This window comes from Sylvia atricapilla, chromosome 19, assembly GCF_009819655.1.
Source record: "Sylvia atricapilla isolate bSylAtr1 chromosome 19, bSylAtr1.pri, whole genome shotgun sequence".
Taxonomy (NCBI): Eukaryota; Metazoa; Chordata; class Aves; order Passeriformes; family Sylviidae; genus Sylvia; species Sylvia atricapilla.
In genome coordinates this window covers 6,531,955-6,555,892 of record NC_089158.1, presented here as the reverse complement: position 1 = coordinate 6,555,892, position 23,938 = coordinate 6,531,955, and the positions used below count along the sequence as shown (strand labels likewise).

The 23,938-nt window shown below is 44.4% G+C and overlaps 1 protein-coding gene across 1 annotated transcript in view; it reads right to left on the bottom strand.

Annotated features, from left to right (window-relative positions):
• Positions 1 to 22,687, bottom strand: part of ABL1 (ABL proto-oncogene 1, non-receptor tyrosine kinase) — a 78,441-nt gene extending 55,754 nt beyond the window's left edge. The window contains exon 1 of the mRNA XM_066332771.1: positions 21,723 to 22,687. Coding sequence (XP_066188868.1) covers positions 21,723 to 21,858 — 136 coding nt within the window. The 5' untranslated portion in view covers positions 21,859 to 22,687. The remainder of the gene's footprint in view (positions 1 to 21,722) is intronic.
• Between the last annotated feature and the right edge of the window lie 1,251 nt (positions 22,688 to 23,938).

Below are 23,938 nucleotides of genomic sequence, written 5' to 3'. Positions count from 1 at the left end.
GTTTGGTGGTGCTGTCCCAGAGCAGCACCAGGGACACCAACCACTGGAAGAGCAATTCACCTCTCTTGTGCCATGTGCTTGACATAAACAACCCCCTCAGAAACACTGACAAGACAAAAGCAAGGGCTGTAAACTCCTATTGGAACACAGCACTGACACTAACAGAGATTAACGATGATATTTTGAAGAAAAGGCATTTTGCTAGTAATTCAACAGCCACTCCCATCCACTGGGGCAGAACCATTACAATCCATTCTCCAAGAACTGCAGGGCCCTCCAGCAAAAGACCTTCCACTTTATCATTTCACCCCAAAAGGCCTCCTGCCCTTCAACATTTATACTTCTGCCATCTAACACCCACTTTTTCTCACTTCCAAGCTCTTCAAATTCGTGCCCTGATGTTCCTCAGCTCCCGTTCTCTCATCCCAGAATAATTCAGGCAGTTGCACTTCTGAGATCTGCTCTTCCAGCCCAGCTGTGGTAATGCCCTCTGGCTCTAGTGTGGCTCCTCGGCCCTTTCTTTTCCTCCTCCATTGCTCCAATATTGCATCAGCTCCCATTTCTCAGTTTAGTATTCTTTAAACTTTCTTCTTCTTTTCAACTGTCACAGTTTATTCTCTTTATTTTCTCCCAGCATTCCTCACTCTATTCTCCTAATGGACATCTCCAATTAAACCTTAATTATATCTCCTACCAGCAGCTGTTCTCAGGCTGATGAGCACACTCTAGAAGAAAACCCAAGGCGAAAGGTCTTGCCTGTTAGACACTTTGCTACAACCCAAAGGTCACACTTACAGACACGTAAGGCAGTAATTTACACTTACTCCAGCGGTACAGATTTCTTTTTTCTGTTTAAATTACTCTGGAAGAGGTTACCCTACCCTTAACAAGGTTAAGTGTCTTTGCACAGGAAAGACTGCTGATGTCTAAAGCTCGGCAGTGCTGGCTGGCTGGTTTGGCACATCAGTCACAGGATGAGTCTGTTCTAGGTGCCATCCCCTCCTGTCACAGCAGTCCTGCTGTGCCCTGGTGGGCTCAGACCCTGAGCTGCTCTCCAGGCACACAGTTAGCAGGCCTCAGGTCGGGCTCTGGGGTTACCACGGTTCTCCAGCCTGACCATGAACCAGCCAGGACAAGGGGGTGGGGATGGAGAAGCCAAGTTATGCCAGGAATGAGCCCGGGGAATGCAGCAGAGGTCACATTGCAGAGCGGGTACCGACACATGCCGCTCGTTCCAGCTCGCAGCTCGCTGAAACTCCTGGATGGAGGGCTCTCCCAAAGCCTGGGAAAGTGGCAGTGGGCGATGACCTGCACCCACTGGATCCTCATCCTGCTTAGCATATGCCAAATACAATAAGATGCATTAAGTCAAGTCTTTGCTCTACCCAGCGCATGATGTGATTGGCAGAATAACCTTTTTTCCCCCTCTAATTCTGCTGATAGTATGTAATTCTGTTCATCCCTTTAGCCTTAGCCAAATATTTATGTCAAGCTGGGAAAAAAATGCCAGGCACAGAGCAGGGGGTGGAGGGAAAGCAATCTAGAAAAGGCTTATAAACCAATTTCAGTGCATAAAGAAGTTACTTCTGCACAGTCATACTCAGATTAACAATCAGGTCCCTATGCTGGCCGTTCCTTTTTTTAATTAACCTTGAACAATTTAAACGGCCCAAGAAAACGCTATTAGATGATCAATAAACCCAGGTGCTAATTCCACACACACAACACAAATGTTTTCCTGCGTCAGGATAAAACCTCAGTTGCTTGTCAGACACAGCTGCCTGCTAGTGAGAGGCAGATGGACCCTGAAGTACTAATGATCCCACACACTCATGGATACTCCAGCCTCCCTGAACTGCATTCAATTCTTCAGTCACACTGCTGCTCCCAGGCAGGCATCTAACACATACATCACTTCTAACACTTACCCGGTTCTGGATGAATGGGAAAGTTCATTATTCATTTAATTCTAAGTAACAGCCAAATGGCCCAACCATCAGCAGAGTGCCCCAATGCTGTGCCAACACAGATGAGGAACAGCTTCTCTCTGATGCAAAGGGCTCAGAGCTGTAGCTCATGGGGTAAGAATATGCCATCATTTTCTTGGGAGATTCAAAAGCCAAAGCAAAGCCATAAATTATTTTCTAATTGTTTAGCAGTGAACAAAGGCAAAATGGGCCTGCTGTGTCGCAACTCTTCCAAAGACACACGTGAATAAACAGGACTGCTGGAAGCCTAACAGACTGACAGCCCATCCCAGGGAACACAAAGAGGAATGTTTGCCTAAACGCTGTCTTTCAGCAAGACTGTAATCAAAGGAAAAAAACACATGTATGATAAGAAAGATGCCTGGTGGTTCGGCACAGTGATTATTCTCTAAGTAATTGGGAAAGTTTGGAAACACTTGACTACACCGTTCTGATGGCATGCTTTCAAAGAAAAAACACTAAAACCCCAAATGGAGTACTTCAAACAGCAAACAAGGTCTCAAACCAGTTACTAAACCAAAGCACTACAGATTGACAGGGAAAAAAACCCCACACATTTCTTCCCATTTTCTGCACTATGAATGAAGAGATAATGGAAGCCTGTACAGATACCTGGTATTAGCCTGTCCACAGGACACGGGTATAACTATTACAAGTTGAAATAATCAACTTGCTTTGATGGAGGAGGCAAACAAAAGGGCAGAGAGGGGAGCTCCAGCTGCACATCTCAGCAGGGACAGGAGTGGGCAATGTGACACCATCAGGTATTGTGGTTTGAACACTGGCCCTCCTGTGAGGAGCCCAGGAGGTCCCTATTTGATGGCTTTGAAACTGATCCATAAGCTCTGCTAGGTTTGCAGGAAATCAAAGAGGCAGAAAGATCATGGAAACAGGAAAAAAAATATCAGGAAGAGCCATAATACCAGTCAAAACAAGTGAGCAATAGAAAGAGAGGAGAATAAACTGGCCTTCTCCTTCCTACAGAAGCAGGAAGATCTTGGTGAAAAGCTTCTTAGAGCTATGGGAGCACCATTTCAAAATCCTACCCAAAGGCAGCATGTCCTGAGAAAATGATGCTGTCCTCACAAGGAGATGAGTCCACTCAAAACTGCTCCTGAAAATCCAGGGATCCTGGGGCACTCCTACAGTGCCCATCAGCTCTCCCAAGGGACAGCTACAGACAGGGAAAGGATTTACCTTGGTAAATTCACCTGTGCAAGGGAAAGGCAGCACAGTCTATGCACACAGGGTTTGGGGTTAAATACAAGTTAACACTGTGTATCTGAACTAGGCCAGAGGCAGCTGTGGGATATAATGAGATTGTGACGGGGAGAAATGCACAGTCTGAACTTCTAAGCCACAAAACAGACCTAAGCCACGATTCATTAGTTACTTTTTCTACAACTGGCGGTGGGGGGATGAATATCTACTGAAATGTGAGCTAGATCACTCAGCAGGTACTTCTCAGATGCATGGGAAATAAAACATCCTGCAAGGTATTATTAATGTTTATTATGTAGGTCTGGTACAACACTGTTTATCACCAGCTATTTTCAACAGGCTCAACACCCCAGGCTGAATTAGCCTGGAGTTTTCCAGAAAACAAAACACGTGGATGCACAGGCTGAAGGGGATCTCCCCAGGCAGAGCTGTGCCACAGCTCCAGCAGTGAAGTCTGTGAGCTGGCTCTCTGCAGACTGACGCCCACAAAGCCCCCAGAATGTCTCCACATGCAGGAGTTTATCAGTGAAAGGAAAAGAAATGCATCATCTCTTTCATCAGTCATGTTGACAAATCAGAAATAACTCAAGGTATCTTAATTACAAAGCCCAAAATTCACTTTCGTGGCTCTCTGGGAGTTCTCGGAAGGGAATCAATCCTCCAAGGGAAAGGAATGAGCTGATTCAGGTTCTTGGAGATGGTAAAGGAGCCACAAATGCTGACTTTAAATTGATAAAACCATTTTCATTAATCATCCCTAAGAACAAGTTTTTCCTTTGACGATGTCATTTTATTTTAAGGACGTTTGCTGTCCTGTAATGACTGAAATAAAGAGATCACCCTGAATTTTCCCACTAGCACCCAAAAGCCCTGAAGCAGGTATCCCAAACCATACACCCTGAGTCATTAAACCAACAGCCACGGCACATTGAAGAACTCCTTGCATAAAAGCCTTATTGAAGGCAGTTCTGCAGGGGGACTCCTGCATGTTGACCCCAGGCAGATGTGGCTTCCTCGGCCTGAAATGAGAGGTCTGGAATAAAAAGGTGTTTTGTCCAGGAGGCAGAGAAACCCCCCCACCCAAAACACACCTCCCACAAACAGCTCTACACCAGGCAGCTCTGTAAGAGCAGTGCTTTAAGGCATTCACAGAGTGATACAGCCATAGGAAAGCCTGCCTGAGCCTCCCCAGAGCAAAACGAGATTCCACCAGACACCCAGGAAAGAGCTAATATAAGCTGTAAAACTCATTTCAGCTTCAAACAGGGAGCCGGGCTCCTCTCTATCTCTGTAATTGAGCAGGAGAGCAAGCCACGGGCACAGGAGAGGAATCCTGCTCCTGTCCTCTCCCAGGGAAAGGCAGTGACACGATGGCAGAGCGTTTCTATCGGCTCCCCAGACTGCCAGAGCCCCATTCATCAGGAGAATGGACCCGGAGAACAATCAGAAATCCATTAGCAAGCTGCTGCTCCGCCTGAACTCCTGATCAAATGTCACAGCGCTGAATGGCTGCTGATGCTCCAGAGGACGGAAGGAACAGGGAATTGTTCCGAGGCGATAAAGATATTATTACAATTTTTTTAGCTTATATTAGCACGAGGGCAACCATTTGCAATCTACGTTGTGCCTTTAAGCAAATTTCTCCGATGCGGGATAAAAGCTTCCAGAGTAATTAAAAGGGAAAGAGATCTCCTCCAGTAGCACCAAGTGGCACCACAAGGAAAGCAGAGAGTGGGGAGAAGGAAAAGCTGGAGGTGGAGGGTTCTGATCAGTGCTTTCGCTGCCTCTATCCAGCAGCCAGGGCTCAGCTAGGAAATACTGCGAACTTGCAAGAAAATAGCGAGAATTACCAACGCTGCTATTTACTAGCAGGGGAGTGACCCCAGAGGAATAAATCAGCTCATCAGCAGCGTTTCACCCTGCTCTTCTGCAGGCTCAGTCCTGCTCAAACACTTCATTGTCCACCTATCACAGCAGGAGACAGAGCCAAAACCAATTTGCTCAAAATTTACCCGAGTTACTTCTTCACTCAGAGGAAGGGTGATCAGGCCATTTAAAAAGCAATGCAAATAACCAGGTTCATAAATACGTTTATCCATTAAGGAGTCTGCACCATGTCTCTGCAATGTTATTTACGTGTCTGGAAGCTGTTATCCAAGCTATTATCCAGCACAGAGACTAGGAAAAGATATTCTGAGTATATTAGCAGCATATTGAAATGATCTGTGCAGATTCCTTCCATTCAGATACTGTTGATGCTTGAAATATAATGAGGGGTTCTCAAACAGAAAACTTGCACATGTTTCTCTGTAAGCAGAGAAAAAGCAATAATTAAAAAAAAAAAATTAGGAATTCTCCAGTGCAAATATTTCCAACTGCAAACTGATTCTCATTAGCTTTCATCTGCCAGAAAACCAAATTAAAATATCAATCAAATGTAGTGATCCAGGTAAAAGTCTTAAACTGCATCTCTGGTTCAATAACAGCAATTATTGTGTCACTTGTTCTCAACTCGCTGAGCTCCTCAAATGAGATCAGAAATTACTACAGAAAAAAAACCCAACACAATATCTCAAAAAAAAAAAAAAATCTGTCATCCACAAGACCTGAATTACATTTGAACAATGACATTTTTGTCTCCAAAACAGGTAACAGCAAAATGAAAATAAGGTTGTCAACACTGCCATTATGAAACGTTAGCCATAAAAACTGCTACCGTAGAGTTTTCATTTGCTTTATTTACTAGAAATTTTCTTTTTTTTTCCAAGAGAGAATCAGTCTGAAGCTTTGAAGTGTGTGAAAACAACGTGTCAGTATCAGATCCTGGAGGAGGAAGGGCGGCTGAGAGACACTTTCTGTGACACTGGAAGGCCACCGTGGGTACACTGTTTGTTTTACACCACGGTACAGAGCTATCACGAGTTATACACAGCAGTAGATATTAAAGCTCTGCTTGTTTTCCACCAAGACAAGAAGAAATGCACACCCAGCAAAAGAGCATTTGAATCCACATGAGCCCCAGCAACTTTCCTTCATCTGCATGGATCGGATTGTGCACATAAAAATTAAAATACCGTCAAATAATGGAAAGTACTAGGACTAGTGGCAAAACTCTTCCTGTTATGTGCAGGTCCAGGTCTATCTGTAGTGCCAGTGCTTTACAAGTTGAGATTTCCTAAGGAAATTCCCTACAGCAATGCCTCCAATATTACCTTTATTCTGGAAAAGCCACTTACGGGCATTCAGACTCTGATCTCTCCTATGCCAGCTGTCAGCTGAGCATGAATCTCCTCTAAAGCAATAGTTAAGGACCAGTGGAGGAGGGGTCATTTCCTTACTGGTACCAGGTCTGTGTTTTCCCCATAGCCCATCCTGGCAGTGATCAGCCATCACAGGCATCCAAGGACTGTGGTGTGGCTGCTACCAGATGAGATGAGCTATTAGTTATGGCCCAGCTCCTACAGGACAGATGTCCTCCCTGCAGCCCATAAGCACGGCCATCAGCCTTGCTGACAGCATCAGCAGCTGGGGAAGTGGGCAGGACACACTAAAATGCCCTTTCTCTCCCTAAAATGCCCAAAACTCCTTCCTCCAGGCACCATAGCCACACTCTCACTGTCACTGTCACTCTCACTGATCTGCAGGGACTCTTCCACCAGGGGTTTCAAACTGACACCTTTTAAAGCGCTACGTTCATGTAAATAAGTAGTTTTTCTAAGAACAAATTAGTTGAGCATATTCTCTGAAGTTATTCCATTTGTTTTTGCTCCTGTTCATTTATTCCAATCTGCTGCACCTTCCCTTGGAGAGGTTATTAAACGCTCTGCTAATGGGCGCCAGCACTCGTTTAATTCTTCCTAATGAATGTATGAGTGAGTAGAGGAAGCTATTATGTAGGGCTTAATAAAGGGCGGGAAGGAATTTCCTAAAATTTATTGCCACAGGCTGCTGCTTGAAGATAAAATAAATGGTAATTGCTTGGAACAGGAAAGAGGAGGATGATAAAATGTCCCCAGACATGAGGTAAAAAAAAAAATAGCAAATGCTCCCAACCAAAATCTCAAAGCCCAAAGGATCACGAAATCAAGATGGTCTCCTCCAGCTTTAGCTTTTTGATAATCCTTAAGACTTTTCCTTTGAATATGGATGCTGAAGGATGAACTTGATCTCAGCTGGAATGGTTATTTTATGACACAGAAAAGAAATATATTTTAAAAAAGGCATTAATTCAGACTGCATCTTACGAAAATAATATTTGTAGGAAAGAGACAATGTAGAGGAAATGGAAGGACAATGTTTCTGGACTATTGAGTCCAGCAATACAATCTTCCTTAAAATACAGGCTTTGCAGAATGAAGGAGACACACATAACATTTTGCTACAATTATGTTCCTTCTTTCCCATTGCAGTGTTGGTCAAGGTTCATGGGAGCAGAGAAATAGCTGAGATGTGAACCTGTGCATTGTTTCTTCAATTTCTGCAGCTGTTTGTTAAAAGAGATAAAAATCTGCAGGCTGGATGAGAACAAGTGTCTGAACTGGAAGTCCCAAGTGTCTGTCCTGCTCCAAAGTGATGTAATCACACTGCCAACCTCCAGCAAGCTCCAGGTCAGGCCTCAACAACTGGCAAGAACGAAGTGGAAATCTAAGCCCTATCCCCCTGTAATTGCAATGTAGGAGAAAAAACACAGGTTTTCAAACAAAGCTTCTTGTTATAACTCACAACAGCCTCCTGTCCATATAATCCTTCAGGCTTTGTTCAGACAGCTTGATCCAGTCATACAGCTGAGTTTGGCTAAAAAGCTCTGATCCATCTCATCATGAAAGCTAAAAACCAAGAACATGTCTGATTTTCTGGTTCCTCTGAGCTGCTGGAGGTGGTACTTTGCACCTCAGAGACTGCTAAAGCGTTCTCTACCATCAGGCTGTTCAAGAGTTACATCAACTGGCATGTTTAATTACAGAAACAACGATCAATAGCTCAAGGGTCACAGGCTGTGGTGGGAGAGGAGAGCAGCGATGTCAGGGATGTCTGGATGTCACCTTATCCAAATGCCACCAACCTTTCAAGTCCCAAAAAGAACACTTCCAGTCTCTAAGGACTATCTTCTCAAAATGCAGCAAGAAGGAACAAGAATAGAAAGATGCTAAAATATCAATTTGAGTGGGCAAAGCAGCCATCTCCCTTTACTTAAAAGGGTAGTAAGAAAGAAATACTATTTTCAGTAGCAAGCTAATATATCCAAGAACTTAAAAGCTGACCTGAGAAGAAAAACAAGATTAGGCTTGCTCTTTTTTGTTGCATTGGGCAGACAAAGCCCCTCTCTGAAAACCACCATTTTTCATGCCAGCTTTGACCATCTTAAAACCAGGAAGAAAGAGGATAAAATCCAATTTTTCTTTCTTAAATCCTTGGCAGGTCACCTGCAGGGGCAGGCCAAAAGCTTTTCTAGCAGGCAGTAAGAAATTACGACTTCCTTTCTAAACAAGGATTTCAGTTGCTTCAGCTCAACAGCAGGATTTCCACAGTCTTACACAATACAAAGCAATCACTCAACCTGCAAGAGCATCTAATTTGAAAATGGACAGTTGTTTCTCCAAGAGAAAAAGCAACAATTTGATAGAGACAAAGAAAGCCAATGACAAACAACCCCAAAATAATCAAAACAAATAGAAATAAACTGCTTTAGCACACTGGAAGACAAAAGATGAGCAGCTACAAGATGAGTGTGAAATATCAGGGATATACAGCACAGAATTTTAAAGGATCAAAAAGGGTGAAATTTGGGTGGCTATAGGATAGGCACCTCCTAGAGGCATTATCCAGGAAGAGTTTAATCTTCCCCCTCCCCAATGAATAAATCAAAGCCAAATAAATGTACAGAGCATTCCATTTTGGCATCAGTACCTGTACAAAAGGCAGAGCTTCCAGTTCAAACCAGCGAACACAAACTATTCCATCTCTGAGGACCTTCAAGCACTTCCACACTTTCAACCTTCTACCCCTTCTAAGAAGAAATCTTATTACTGATTTATACGGGTTATAGAGCAAGAAGTAGCAGCTTTATGATGATAAAGAACATAAAGATAAAGGATCTGGTTTTGACTTAGGAACAATCCAAGCAGGTACGTGTTTACTATCTGTGATGCTGTTACCTGCTACAATAATACAGGACTTCATCTGCCTCAGCACCAGTGCATCCCTGGAATCACTGCCTACACAAACCTCAATTACCCAGCCTGAAAATATACATTTTACTTATCCAAGGACAACCCCAACAGGGAGGAGAAATTATTTGGAAAAAAAAAATTCTAAATTATTCTTTGCAACATAACACTGATGTCAGGTGCCAACAAAAAGCTGCTTTTCCTTCTGTATTATTTGGTCTGCTTTTGGGAACACATAACTACTGTGTGCAAGGGCCAGATGTGGGAGGAAAAGCGGAGGTGGCAGCAGGAAAAGCAGGATACAAAGTCCCTGTGGCGGTTTATCCGTGGTGTCACAGTACCAGGAGCTCTGTCACCCAGGCTGGCTCGCAGCCACCCCCGCAGCAGGAAGCGGCAGAAGAGCCCTGGAGAAGCCGTGAACATTTCCACGGCTCTCCTCCCCCATATCCCTGTTATCTGCTTTTACTTGTGCATCACATAAAACACCCCCAGGCCAACCCCTGGCAAGGCCAGCTCCTCAAGCCAAAGCTGCACAGAACGTCCCAGGTATGATCCCAGGCTAAAAGCAATTCCCTCCCCACGGCTGCAGACCTTGGATGCTCAGATTGACATGTCAGCCTCTGAAATCTGGAGTCAGGACGGGTGTGCTCCAGAGGAGTCAGAAGTGCTGCACGGCACAAGGAGGTGAATTCCAACATCCCTGGCTCCTGTGGGGCTTTGTTTGGGCAGGAGCTGCATTCACACAACACAGAGTCAAGGTGTAGGGGCACTGACAGAACTTCTCAGCAAAAATCCTCTCACAGATCTCATCCTCTCTCCCTTTTTTGCCTAAAGTATTGAACTCAGATTGGTTTTTTAAATACCCTTTTTGATGGGGAGAGAGGCACAAGGGGAAGCATCCAACATACTCTAATCCAATTTGTTGTAGTCTCAAGAAATCTATTTGCTCAGCTTTGCCTTCAGCATCCTTGTGATAATAATTTATAATAGCACTGCTTATTTCAATCCCTTTTCAATAAATCAGAGTTTGATTCAAAGTCAGGAATACACCCTGCAATTACCTTTTGAGTGTGAATCCTCACAGGTAAGACCTTACTCTCCAGAGGAGGCTGCAGAGCTCCCCTTAACTCATCCCTTATGGACATCTCCACATGGATAGAACACACTGCAGCAAGACAAAGAGAACTCAAATCCAAGTGTGATTGTGCAAGACTGTAGTAAAGAGGTCTTGGAGTAGAAGACAGCACCTTTACTTGCACAGGATGAGTTCTACTCCTAAAAATTTTAGAAGTTAGTACATTTTTAAAATTCAGCTGCTAGCAATTCCAATTTGAGAATCATAAAAAGTACTGTATAAATAATTGAAACGTAAAATGCCTGTTTGATTCACTCAGCCCTTAGTCCCCCCCCCCAAAGGGCTTGTTTGCCTTAGGGGAGCATTTCACAAGCAGCACATGAACTTTCCGAAATACAGCTTCAGCAGATGAAAGCCTCATAATCACAGAAGAGCCACCTTCCTTCTAAACCTGGAATTAAAAAAAACCTGTGACATCCACGCAGCAATTTAAGGACAGGACAGTGCCAAGATATTTCAGCCCAAGGTGTGGTTATTTCAGAGCGGCTCGCTGGCGATCTCCCCATTTCAGCCACAGCATCCACCCTTTATCTCCTGACAGACAAAATTCTGCTGCAGCCATCATGACTCAGGGCACTGGGGTGACGAGACACCCTCAGCACCGGGTGATTCAAGGCTGTCCAAGGCCATGAAATGTGTCTCATTCCAGGGGCTGCACATCATCCCGCTCCCGAGTCCTGCTGAAGCCCACCGCTTCCTAATTTGGGAACGCTGCGGATGACAGGGATGTCTGAGCTGGAAAGGCACTGCTCTGTTGGTGTCTGTGACTTTCACCTCGATGGTTTTAATGCCTCTGTAATTAGGCAGGACTAAATGATGTGGACACGGCCAACACAATGCAATACTCACTTTACTGGGGAAAAAGCAGCCCGAGTTAACAAATTAGAAGAAAAACACCTCGCTGGATTTGTGCTACTTATTCCTATGAGTGGAATGCAAATGTTTCAAGTTAACATTTCGTGGTTCTTTGAATCTTTACCTGATAATAAATGCAGCACTGATCTATTTTCATTTAATATTTTCAAATCCTGTGTTTTTAACCACAATTACAAAGCCACGCTGCTGCTCAGTGAAGTTCAGGGTTTCTCTCAGGAGAGGTCGGCTTATCAACACTGCAGCAGGTCTTCAATGAAATGTCATGCACTGCCTTTGCTTTGCAGAGGCAAAACTGCAGTCACCAAGATGATTATATTAGCATTTCAAGCTAGCATTTGCCTCCAAAAATCCAACCTTTATTATTCTAATTCTTCCTTTTGCTTGGCTCAAAATATTACCTACTTAAGAGGTAGCTCAGTACATTTTGCTAAGCAGCCACAACCTTCAGGATTTGGCCCTCTCCAGACCCACTGCTGCAGCAAATCCACAATTAACTCCCAGATTATGTCTCCAAGTTGTATTTTGCAACCACAACAACCCACACCACACCTGGTGGTGTACCTGTGATAATGAAAAGCCTTTTTTAATCCCACTTTTCAGCAAGGACAAGGTAAAAAAACCACCAGCAGTTCTCACAGTAAGGGCTGACTTAGACTGAAGTTTCCTCAACACATTTTTTTTTTCCTAATGACATGGAATTTGAAAGGTTGAGCAACACTTACAACTGTCTTATGTGATCACCTCATAACAACAATTACTGCTTAATACCTGAAACATGATAGCACCTTTACATCCAAGCCTCTGTGTGGGAGACACTATTTAGACATAACAGACAATCTGCAGAGCCCAGGGAAATTACAGCTTCTGTATGAACATCAACACTATCAAATAATGGGAAGAGCTTTGTCTTCCCTCCAGATCATTTCCTGTAAAGGACATCTATTTTCTATTAAACAGCTGCACATTGAGGGAAAAAAAATAATAATGTATATAGCAAACACATTTAGTGCAATCCATCAATAAGTCTTTTAAGAAATAACAGTTTGATTGCAAAGACTTTTATAAATGCAGCTTCTTATCCATCCAGCTAAATATATTAAAGAAGAAATAACAGCTTGGCATTTATTCAAAACTTTTCATTTGAGCTTTCCTAAGTTATTTGCAAACATGAGGTGTAGCCAGACAACAATAGCTCTAATAGCTGTTCCAGTTATTCAGGCTAAAATGGGATGTCATTTTTAAATGAACATTGTGTGTTGCCAGACTTATATCAGGAATAAAAAGAACTTAGGGCCAATAAAAATAAAACCCCATCCACACATACATATTTATAGCCTAAACTATTTTGTTAGATGCACTAAATCTTCTTCGTTATTATAAAATTCTCCCACCCAAAAGAGATTTGAATAAAGTAGAGTATTACTAGATTACAGCTTTGCTTTTTATGACTTCCTAACAATTCAACTCCACAATTAGCTCTGTGAGAGCAATTCTGATATTCAGACAACACTAACTGTGTAAATAAGTGTCACAGGCTGATTTTGTTTGCAGATATTCCCTGAGCATCCTTGCCATAAAAATCTCATGTTCACAAATGTTGAACTCAATGCTAAAAGAGGATTTACCAAATCAATTTCTATACTGAGAGGAATCTAATATTTAATATTAATATTAAGGAAATATTTATATTTTTTAAAAAGTCAGTGCAGTATAATAAAAGAAGTAGGGGAATTAGACCAAATGCAGAAGACATCAATAAGTGAAAAGGGATGCAGAACTGAAAACAGTTTCTTTTATTTTTTAAACAAAGAATGGGCAGAAATGGAGCTTGAGATGAGGGAGCAAGATTTTCCCATTAACAGTGAAAGCAAACATCACCTACCAACCTTTTTTATATCAGCAAGCAAGCACACAAAGATTACAGGTTCTAACAGGATCTAAAAAGACTTGACAGCCACTATTTCTGAAATTCACAGTTGTCACTTCTGACCCTGGTTCTCACCATTAAACTTTCGCTCATTTCCAAGAGGATTCTCACTGCAGAGATTGTTTTAATCACAGCAAGTTAGTGAAGAGTCACAGAAGACATCTGGTGGCCAGTGCCCCAAATGACAATTTCACTTGCTTTACAGCTTTGTAATAAAGCTTAAATTTTAATTAAGTAAATAATTTTAAACACTTTAAATTAATTAAATAATTTTATTCACAAAACCCAAGGTGCAAACAGTTGTGTTTACTGCATGACAGCCCTGTGATAACCCTCTGTGGTCAGGCCAGGAACTGACAACTTGGGAACAACCCTTCACCAGGTATGTTAAATGAAACAGAACCTAACAAGCAGCCTTTGAATTTGGGCAACTTGAACACGAATGACAGAGCAAACATTTCCTGAAAACCCAAAGAATTTCCTATTTAAAGTTTCCATGCCCTTATCCCACTACCATTCACACATTCAGTGTCTGGACAAAAACAACCTTGTTTATTCTGGGAAGGCACACACAAAGAAAAGGCCATGGAATAGCCATCAGTTCCTCCAGGTGTGGATTGGCAGGAGATCAGCTCTGGTCACTACAAAACCTACAGAGCTCATGGGAGCGTGTTTTGGATCCTGGATGAGCAGAGCAAGTGAAATTTCCTCCCCTACAGCATCAGCATGACAGGAAACACAGGGAACATGCCCAGGTCACTCTGTACTTCCAGCAGAGATGGACACTGGACAGGGAACAAACAGCAGGTCGGACAACGGGGGAATCCTGTCCTCCAGCAAGCCTGGCCATCCAAACCCCAGGCATTAAACAGGCAGCAGAGGATGTAACTCAATATAGTCCTCATCACACAGTATTCCCAGTTTCTGAGGCCATCACTCCCTCTTTGATGCAAATGTGGAGTGCAAACCACAGCAGAGGAAGGTTCAGCCTTTTACTATTTCATGAGCTCTAAGGAGAGACTGGACCAAACAACATTTGCTACTGCTCAGACAGCACTTCAAAGGAGGAATCTACAGAGAGGCAGACTGGACACAGCTCATGCCCTGGGAAGACGTGGCAGGAATAAGGTAGGAACTGAAGTCAGCCAAAATGATAAATGCACCAGAATGCCTTAGAAAAGCGGCACTAATGGATAAGCAGCTTCTCAAGGCAGGCAACATGTAGCAATATTGATTCTTTAATACACACAATGAAACCAAAGTCTTAATGATTAATAATCTGTTGTGAAACTCTATTCATTAGGTAAAAACAGTGCTCAGAGATGACACAACATAAATCAGGCAGTCTCCTCACTCATGAAAGAATGATGAGCTTGCTCACATCCATGTAAATTAGCAGCAATCACTCTGCATAAAAGCAAGCTCCTGCTTTTCACAACCCAGCTGGTAACAGCCAGGAAAAATTGCTGGGGAAAAAGAAAACACACAAAAAAACCCCCTAAATCTAATTTTGACACTGATTTCAGAAAGTACTTAAGCAAAAACTAAAGCAAGCTGGTATTCAGGACACACTTGCCTCAGCATTACAAGATGTGTGGAAAGGGACTCCTCCCAGAGCACAACACACCATTTTAGCAGAATTATATCAAATTTTGCCACAAGCGTAATGAAATTTCCAGCCATCTCACAAAAAACCATCCTTAATATCTAAGTGCAACACTGGCATTAAAAACACAGAAGTTTAAAGAAAGACCAAAGTTAAGAACTAAGCAAGAACTAATTTAGTTAAGAACTAAGGAGAGACATTGCCTTAGGCAACTTTACTCACTAAAATTGAACGTTCATTACCTTTTTGCCCAAGAATCCTCCTTAAACCAATTAAATGGACACTCTGGCAAGCAGATTAATAGCCTCTACAGATTGTTTGGATTGATCTTCAATCAACACAAAGCAGAGAAAGAGCTGACTGATAAGAGAGTCGCAGAAGCAAAGAAGCAAGAGTTCCTCTCACTTCTACTGGAACTGCTCTGGGTGTTCCTACAGCAAAGGACTTGTGGGATTCACAACAGGCCTTTCTAAGGAGACTACTTCATACAGAAATGCAGGTCTGTGTGAAGAAATGAAGTGTCTGCTGCTGGGTGCAGACACTGGTGCTCCTCACACGGCTCTTGACAGACACTGCAGAGAGAAGGCAGCCCCTTCACCCTGGCAAAGAAAAAGGAAAGCAAATCCATCTGCAAAAATACTCCAGAAGGTCACTAGTGTTTCAAACACTTCCTTCACTCTTTGTAAATGCAAATCAGAGTGTTTTATGCAGCTGAAAGAGACAGCACCTGCAACACACCCAATGTCCACCCACACAGTACCAGAGCCATCCAGGTTTTAAACTTTACAGGGTGGCTCAAATACGCTGATGGAGCTGCAGGAATGTCCTGGCGATGCTGAAACACTCCAAACAGGGCCAAAACTCACGGCAGAGTGCTGTGAACCTTTACTGAACACAACACTGGTTTCAGTTGGGTGTTAAGAGCTGGACTAACCCCTGCAGCTCTGCATTCCCTCTGCCTGGTGTCAGCTAAGAGCATTCCTCACTTGGCACCTGCCAAGGCATTGGTTACGGTCCCATCCACACCAGGGCTATCAAAACACTCTCCAAATGATTTCTTGTCTGCTTTATCACAGATCCTACAAGCACAGCTGGAAACACATCTCTGTTGGTCCAAGGCACAACCCAACAGCATCCCCACCCTAAAGTGACAGTCACCAGGACAAGACTTTCCCAGGCCATTTTCACCTTTCTGTACCCTCATGACTTACCACATGCCACAGAGCCTGACACTGAGAGCACCAGGATGAAACTTAGGGCTCTCAGCAACAGGACTGTGTAAACTCCTCACTTTCAAGCCTAAGATTTAAACTTTCCAATGTAAAATACTGCGAGTTTGATGGCAAATGTTGAAGTGTGCTGAAAGAGATGATTGCCTACAAGGAAAGATTTCTATGCTAATACCCTGCAGCTTTCTCTTGCCTCCCTGTCCTCATTTCCTACCACAGCCTTCCTATTAAAATTTGTAAATAAGAATGCAGAACTAGCATAATCTGATAATGAAAGTCTGGCATACGAGCAACTGCTACCTATTTGTCATGAAGGAGATCAACTGCTTAAATACGGCAAGTTATCAAAGATTAGTCAGTGCACAAAACAGAACTGCTTTTGCCCAGGAAAGGGATTAGCCCTTCCCCATCATCATCACCATCCACCTCGGCCTGTGAGAAAGCTGTTTAGGAAGTCTTAGGTCTCTTTGCAAACATATTTCCAACCATAGATCAAGTTTTGTGCAAGAGCTTCTTAGCAAAACCGAGTGGTATTTAATAATTGGAGCAGGATAAAATACAGCAAGTGATTTTTATGATGAAAAGGGATACAGTCAGAGGCAGTAAACAAATCTGCATTCCTCATGCAGCAGATGTCAGCATTAACCAGGCTAATATCAAGGCACAGTCAAGTTGGATACATAAGCAATGATCCCAAAAGCTGGGGATAAGTCTCTCCTAATAGAGATGGAAATTGAAATTTGGGAGCTGCCAAATCTCCAGTCTTTGTCAGTTCAGAATGAAAACCTGAAATACTGAAGGCAGACTCTAAAAAATGGCTTCCAATTAGGCGGGTGCTAATGATCCAATTTCAGGTGAATGGTCTAAAGTGGAGTCAGAAGTAGTAAAGCAGTTTCTTTGAAGTCTCAGGTTTTGTAGTTGGTGAAGCAGAGACGGAGTATAAAAATGCCCTGAGGTACAATGGAAAGAGATAAATGCAGGAGGTCTAAGTACATGGGTTTGGAGAAACAGTTCTAGTATGGAAGGAGTCTAATTTAAATCATTTCCATGTATGGGCAATTGACTATCTAATAAATGTATATTGCATAGAAGGAAGACACATTGAGCTCAACTGTAGGATAAAGGATAATGAGTACAAAAATCAGACCTTGAAGATAATCTTGTTCCAAAACCCTGCCATGGGCAGGGACATCTTCTACAATTGCAGGTTGCTCCAAGCCCCATCCAGCCTGGCCTTGGACACTTTCAGGGATCCAGGGGCAGCCACAGCTCCTCTGGGCACCTGTGCCAGGGCCTCACCACCCTCACAGGGAAGAATTTCTTCTGCATATCCACTCTATCCTCAGTCAGTTTGAAGCCATTCCCCGTGTCCTGTCACTCCAGACCCTTGTCCCAAGTCCCTCTCCAGCTCTCCTGGAGCTCCTTTGGGCACTGGAAGGAGCTCTGATGCCTCCCTGGAGCCTCCTCTGAGCTGAACACCCCCAGCTCTCCCAGCTGGCTCCAGAGCAGAGGGGCTCCAGCCCTTGGAGCATCTCCATGGCCTTCTCTGGACTCCTTCCAACAGCTCCAGGTCCTTCCCATGCTGGAGACAGCACTGCACGTGGGGTCTCAGCACAGTGGAGGGGGGAGAATCTCCCCCCTTACCCTGCTGCCCACACTGTGGGATGAGCCCAGGATATGCTTAGAGCTGATTACAATGCAATTTATTCATTTTCACAACTGAAGTATACTTGAAACACGAAACTTAACAGCATAAAATGAAACAGATTATTAAACATAAAGACCCTTAAAATTTATTTTTAATCAATAACGTAGGAAATGGTACTTTTAATTGTTGGGATTTTTGCTCACAGTGAACAGTATAGGGCACATCTCCAACTGGCAGCTGTGACAAGCTGGTGCTATAGATCCACTTTGCACAATTGCTTCCTAATTAAAGCAATAAAACTTTCAGCACCCTTGTAAGAAAAAGAATTCAGATCTAATATGACAGAGACTCTAGTAGGCTGACTTTAGTTATATTCAGCACTAAATGTATAAGAAAAATGGATCCAGTTCTGCAGTTTATCTCTCTTTACAGTGAGGTAAACAGCTCATTTAAGCTTCCCTATCACTCACCTGCTGGAAGAGAAACTCTGAGACCACATTTTATCACTATGAAAGACTATGAAAAGGCCATTTTTGTCTGAGTGCTTTATCAATCTCTTCCTCATCTCAGCATCACGTATGTAATGATTAGAATTCATTTTTAAAGCCCTCTAGTGCTGCATTTGCTTGGAGATACTGTTCTACCAACGTGCTTCAGGGGATCTGCTCATCATTCAGCACAGCAACACCTCCATGAGACAGTCAGAGAAGGTGTGGTGTTTGCTAACAGCTCCAGTCAACTCCTGCCAACTCAGGGATCAGAGCTGAGCCCTCTGAGAACACACCTTTTTTCTCAGAAGTTTGAGTTTTGCCAAAATTAACGTTCTGGTAAGGCACAAGATACACTAGTGTGCTAATTTCACGGTGCCCTGACAATGTCTTTCCCCTTAACTGTCTACTGACCACACTTTTTTCTCAGCTGGATATCCCCAAAAAGCAGTGACTACAGACTCATTTCTCACCAAGAAGAGCAAAGAGAAAGAAACAAACTTTGCCTTTATAATTCCTCTCAAGTTCAAGCTCGCAAGCAAACTGTGAGCTGGAGTAATCTGCATCAGGGTGAAGTTTGTAAAATCCCAGCAAGGGCTACTCTGCTGCCCAGGGTAACGACACGAGCATGAACTCCAGCTTGTCAAACACCCTCCGTGGGGAAAGCAACAGCACAAAGAGAGAAGCCCAAAACTTGCCCATAGATTACTTTTTTTCCCCTTAAGGCACTCCTCAATTGTCAGCTCATGACAAAATTTAGAGCCTTTCTGCATTATTCTCACAGAACATTTGAGCACCAGCAGAGCTGATTTCTGGCCAGTTGCCTCCTTGGCTTTTCAGAAGCCTCTCGATGTGTTGCTTTGGGCGCTGCGGAGAGTGCGACGACCGAGAAATGGAATTCCTTTCCTCAAAGTTATTTTGCCTTACACCGTTAGCATCTGATAATATTCACCAACCCTTTCAGCCAGAATCTGATACCACTGAAGCAATCCAGATCTTCCACTGAGTGCTGGCTGAATGAACCTCAGTAGAACTTTGCAGGTAATGGTCCCACCAAAACAGGATCATGAATACCTTTATAAAAATACAACCCTAAAAGGAGAGCCCTGCTACCAAAAGTTCCACTTCTTTTGATTGTTTTATCACGGGCTTTAATATACAAGAACTTTGGACAAGTACATTTAAGAATTCACCTGTCTCTAGGGGTTTAAGTGGCCCAACATGGAATTTCTCCTTAAGCATTTCTTAGTTTGAAAAGCCAGAAACATGATTTTCCTGGGACAAACTAGTTCCCACAGTGGGACAGAGAAACCAGATACAATGTTTGGTATTTAGAAGAAACTGTGTAATGACAGCACTGAAAGGGAAACATGCAAACATTTAAGCCCTGAAAAAACACCCATCTTAATTTTAGGAACTACAGCCCATGGCACAATAAGTGATTAGGACTGAAGGTATTAAATACTGATATGTTCATTAATTATGAAGTATGTCAGTCTGTGTATTTCAAAGGTAAATTACTGAAAGGGAAAGGAAGAATTTTCTAAGATGAACTTTATTCCCTCTTAATTTGTCCAGATTTTTAACATAGCATTTTTCAGGACAGGAGAAGCCCAAACTGAGGAGAGAGGTGAATAAACAACGGTGGTACTGCCTTCTACTGCCAGGACTTGGAAGAACCTTTTCATTCACTCAAAGGAAGAAAGTTTTCCTCATGTGTATAAGTGAGGCTGATCTTTTGCAGTTCTCTTAACAGATGTCCTAGCCTTGATGTCTTCTTTCAAGTTTATTCTTCTCTAAATCAAGACACCAAGGTCTCTTGTGGACATATGGCACACGGACATTAGAGATGCCATTTTTCCTCATGAATGTGCTGGGATCTGCTGACCTCAGGTCACACTGGCAAGAAGTTACCATCTGCCTATTGCTGTTAGACGATGAAAAAAGAACGTTTCTTGCTTTTCTGCTACAGCAAAACACCAAAGGGACTAAGAATATTGTATTGCTTGCAGCAAGTGCTCTGGCTGTGTCTCATCTGACCTTGAAACTCTGTCCAAAGTAGTAAAAGCAGGAACCAAACTGGCGGTGGAGGAGTGGGTATATCACAGGAAAAATCCAGCAGCAGGCTTAACATCAGAGGGCCAAGTTAGCCCTGATATTTTCTAACCTTCCCTTAATTACCTCAGGTTTCTTCAGTGCACAAATATTGTATGGCAAAATAAAACACTGAAATAACTCAAACCAGTATTTCAGCAGAGCAGTACAAACATGGGATCTCTGTGTGTTTGTTGAACACTGCAGAGAATTTCTTGGGCCCTTCTAGAAGCACAGAATAAGAAAAAGTTTGAAAGCAAAGCCCTTAAAAATAAGAACAAATCAAAACTTTTTCTCTAACTAGATTGCATCCTCAGACACAGTAAATGTTTCAGCTTTTAGTTATATGAAGAATACAGATGCAGTTTTGTTTTGTTCACAGATAAACTTCCTCTACAGGACAAAACTGTTACAGAAGCTTTGTCAGAGTCACATTCTCCAGCCAAAGACAGCAGCCAGCAGCACACCATCTCAAAGAATACCAGAATTTTAAAAGGGTTGTGAAAAAGCAAGGATTACTCCAATGAGTTTAAGCAAAACAATGCATTTTTGAACCTCACTTCTATAGAGATGCCTTCAGTTTACAGTTTCTTTGGTTTTGGTGGGAGGGGTTGGTTTGGTCGGTCAGTTTTTGTTGTTTAAAGAAGAACATGATGCAGTCACCAAATCTGCCTCTGAGTTTTTCATGTGGCTTCTTTCCTGAGATTCTGAACTCCCCCCACACTTTGCAGAAGGCCAGCAAGTCACAAGGTTGTTCTACCCCAAACTTTTGGCCTCTAGCAGTTCAGTCACAGCACAGGATAAAGGTTTAACCAGCTGTGAGAAACCACTAAGCAAAAGTGTTCTTAAAGCACCACGAAATTCTTTTCACAACAGCAGTAAGTTCACAAACGTTTCAAAATAAGGTTTTTTTTTTCCCTTCCAAGTAGCAAAGTTCCTTCAGTAAAGATAATTAAAGAGCACCTGTCACTGACCACAGCATCACCACTGGCTGAGGCTGGTCTGTACCATGACACACACAACTCAAAAAGGATCAAACACTTGCCCAGACTGCAAACCAGAACATAACCAAGGCAGAAATGAGAAACCTGTACAACGTTAAAAAGTTATTTCCTCGCATTTCACCTTTAGCTGTACAATAGCCTCTCCTCAAGTTTCAAGCAATCTGACCCAAGTATTTTCTTAATAAACAATCACAGAAGATTTGCATTAAGCAGCAACGGAAAGAAAACCAGACTTCCATAAAGTACATGGCTGCATCTGCTCCATGGTCTTGAATAAATCCATACTGTACCTAGCTCAGCAAACCAAAATTAAACCAAATACCAAGAGAAGCTTCTCACCATGTTCCACGAAGACGTTGCAGTGTGGGCCCGCATGCCTCGATGACTCCTTCTTCCCTGCTCCTTTGATGAAGTGCAGGGCAGGCAGACTTGGCCTTCTTTGGTCCCCAAGAACTTTTCCAGGCTGCTGCCCCATAAAGCAACTATGGACAGCCTTTCCCAGGACGAGAAGTTTTTGAAGATCCCTGATCTTTCAGGCTGGGAAGGAGTTTGGAAGGAGAAGGTATTGAGGTGGGTGCACTGGCTGCACTCACAGTGGGATAAAGTCACTTGAGGTGAAGAATTAAGACAAATTCCTCCAGTGCTCCTGAAGGCAGCAACAAGGCTCCTTAGGTGACTTTATGCAAAAAAACAAACAAACGAGTAAAAGTTCCAACCGCTCAGCAATGACCGAGCATTACCAGAGTTTCAGGTTGCCATATGTAGTGTGTCTTCCACCAAGTCGAAGAGAATTATTAGTTCATCTCACAAGCAAGAAAACCACACATGGGCTCACCCAGGGCAAGAAACAGCCATTCCAACCACAACTACTGTCAAGGTTTCTTTTTTTTTTTTCCTCCTTTTCTTTTGCATAGCATTGAGTTAGCAAAGGCCAAAAGAGCCACGGGTTCGGCTTCAAGTCTCGCTGAAGCCCAGCAGGGTCAGGTGCGCCGGAACCATGTCAGCTCTCCGGGAGAAGGCAGCAGCAGCTCCGGGCGGGTTCCGCACGCTCCCCGGGGCTCAGGGACGGGACGGGGGCTCCTCGGTCACCGGGATTCGGCTCCTCGCACCGCCGCTACCTCGGGGCCGGGGGCCCGGCGGGGCCATGGCGGGTCGGAGCAGCGCTGGGCCGGCGCCCCGTGCCCGCTGCCTCAGGCGGAGCCGGGCGCTGGGCTGCGAGGCCGGGGAGCTCCGGGAGGCCGGTTCCTGCCCAGCGGCCGGGCCAGGGCAGGCGGGGAGAACCGCGCCGGCCGCATCCCCCGGCGGCAGCGGGGCCCGGCGGCAGCGGGGCCGGGCGGGCGGAGAGCGGCGAGGGGAGCCCGGGGCTGCGGGAGCGGCGGGGGGCGGCCAGGGAGATCCCGGAACCCCCGGGCCGGCGGGCGGGCGGTCACATCCCCTTCCGGCCCCTCCTCCTCCGCCGCCGCCGCCGCCTCCCGCCCGCCGCTGGCCGAGCCCGGGCCGCCGCCGGCGCCAGGGACCGGCCGGGGAAGGGGCGGCTCCCGGGGACAGGCGGCTCCCGGGGACAGGCGGCTCCCGGGGACAGGCGGCTCCCGGGGACAGGCGGCTCCCGGGGACAGGCCTCTGCGCGGCGAGGGCGGCAGGGCCAGAGAGGGGAGCCTCCCTTTGCTCGGCCCTGGTGAGACACGTGTGGAGCGGAGTGCTGTGCCCAGCGCTGCACACAGGATTAAATGGGCAAAGAGCTGCTGGAGAGGGTCCTGAGGAGGCCGCAGGGAGGATTTGGGGGCTGGAGAATCCCTCTGATGAGGGGACACTGCGGGAGCCGGGTTAGTCTGGAGAGGGGAAAGCGGAGAGGCATCTCAGCAATTCATGTAAATGTCTCCCCGGTGTGCCCGAAGATTGTGCTAGACTCTCCTCAGTGGTGGCTGGTGACAGGATGAGGCATAGACTAAAAGACAAAAAGTTTCCCTTTAACATGAAGAAGAATTTCTGTAGGTTTTGGGTGGCAGAGCTCTGGAACAGGTGCCCAGGGAGGGTGTGGAGTCTCCCACTCTAGAGACACTCCAAACCCACCCGGGGACATTCCTGTGTCACCTGCTCCAGGTCACCCTCCCCTGGCAGGAGGATTGAACAGGATGATCTCCAGAGATCCCTTCCGACCCAAACTAATCTGTGTTTCTGTGAAAGAAAAACTGTGAAAAGGGCCCAAAAAAGCTCATGTGAAATCACTTACCTCCTTAGAAGGGCCACCCAAGTTGTTTTCCCACATCTCTGACTCTGCAGGGGTCTCAGGATCCTGGATGCTTGCAGAGAGGGGCAGGGAGGAAGAGATCCTTATACTGTGACAGCTGTGACAGGCAGGAATCTGTCACCCTGCTTGCACAAAGGACTTCACTTCCTTATGAATGCTCTCGGCATACACAGAACTTGATACCAAAACCAGCCATAGAGGCCAGTGACAAATGAAAGAAATATTTTATTGACCTATTTTTGTGCACCATTTGGTACAAAGATGGAGTTAAACCCCCAAATTCTTCAGCAGGCACTGAGAAGAGCTA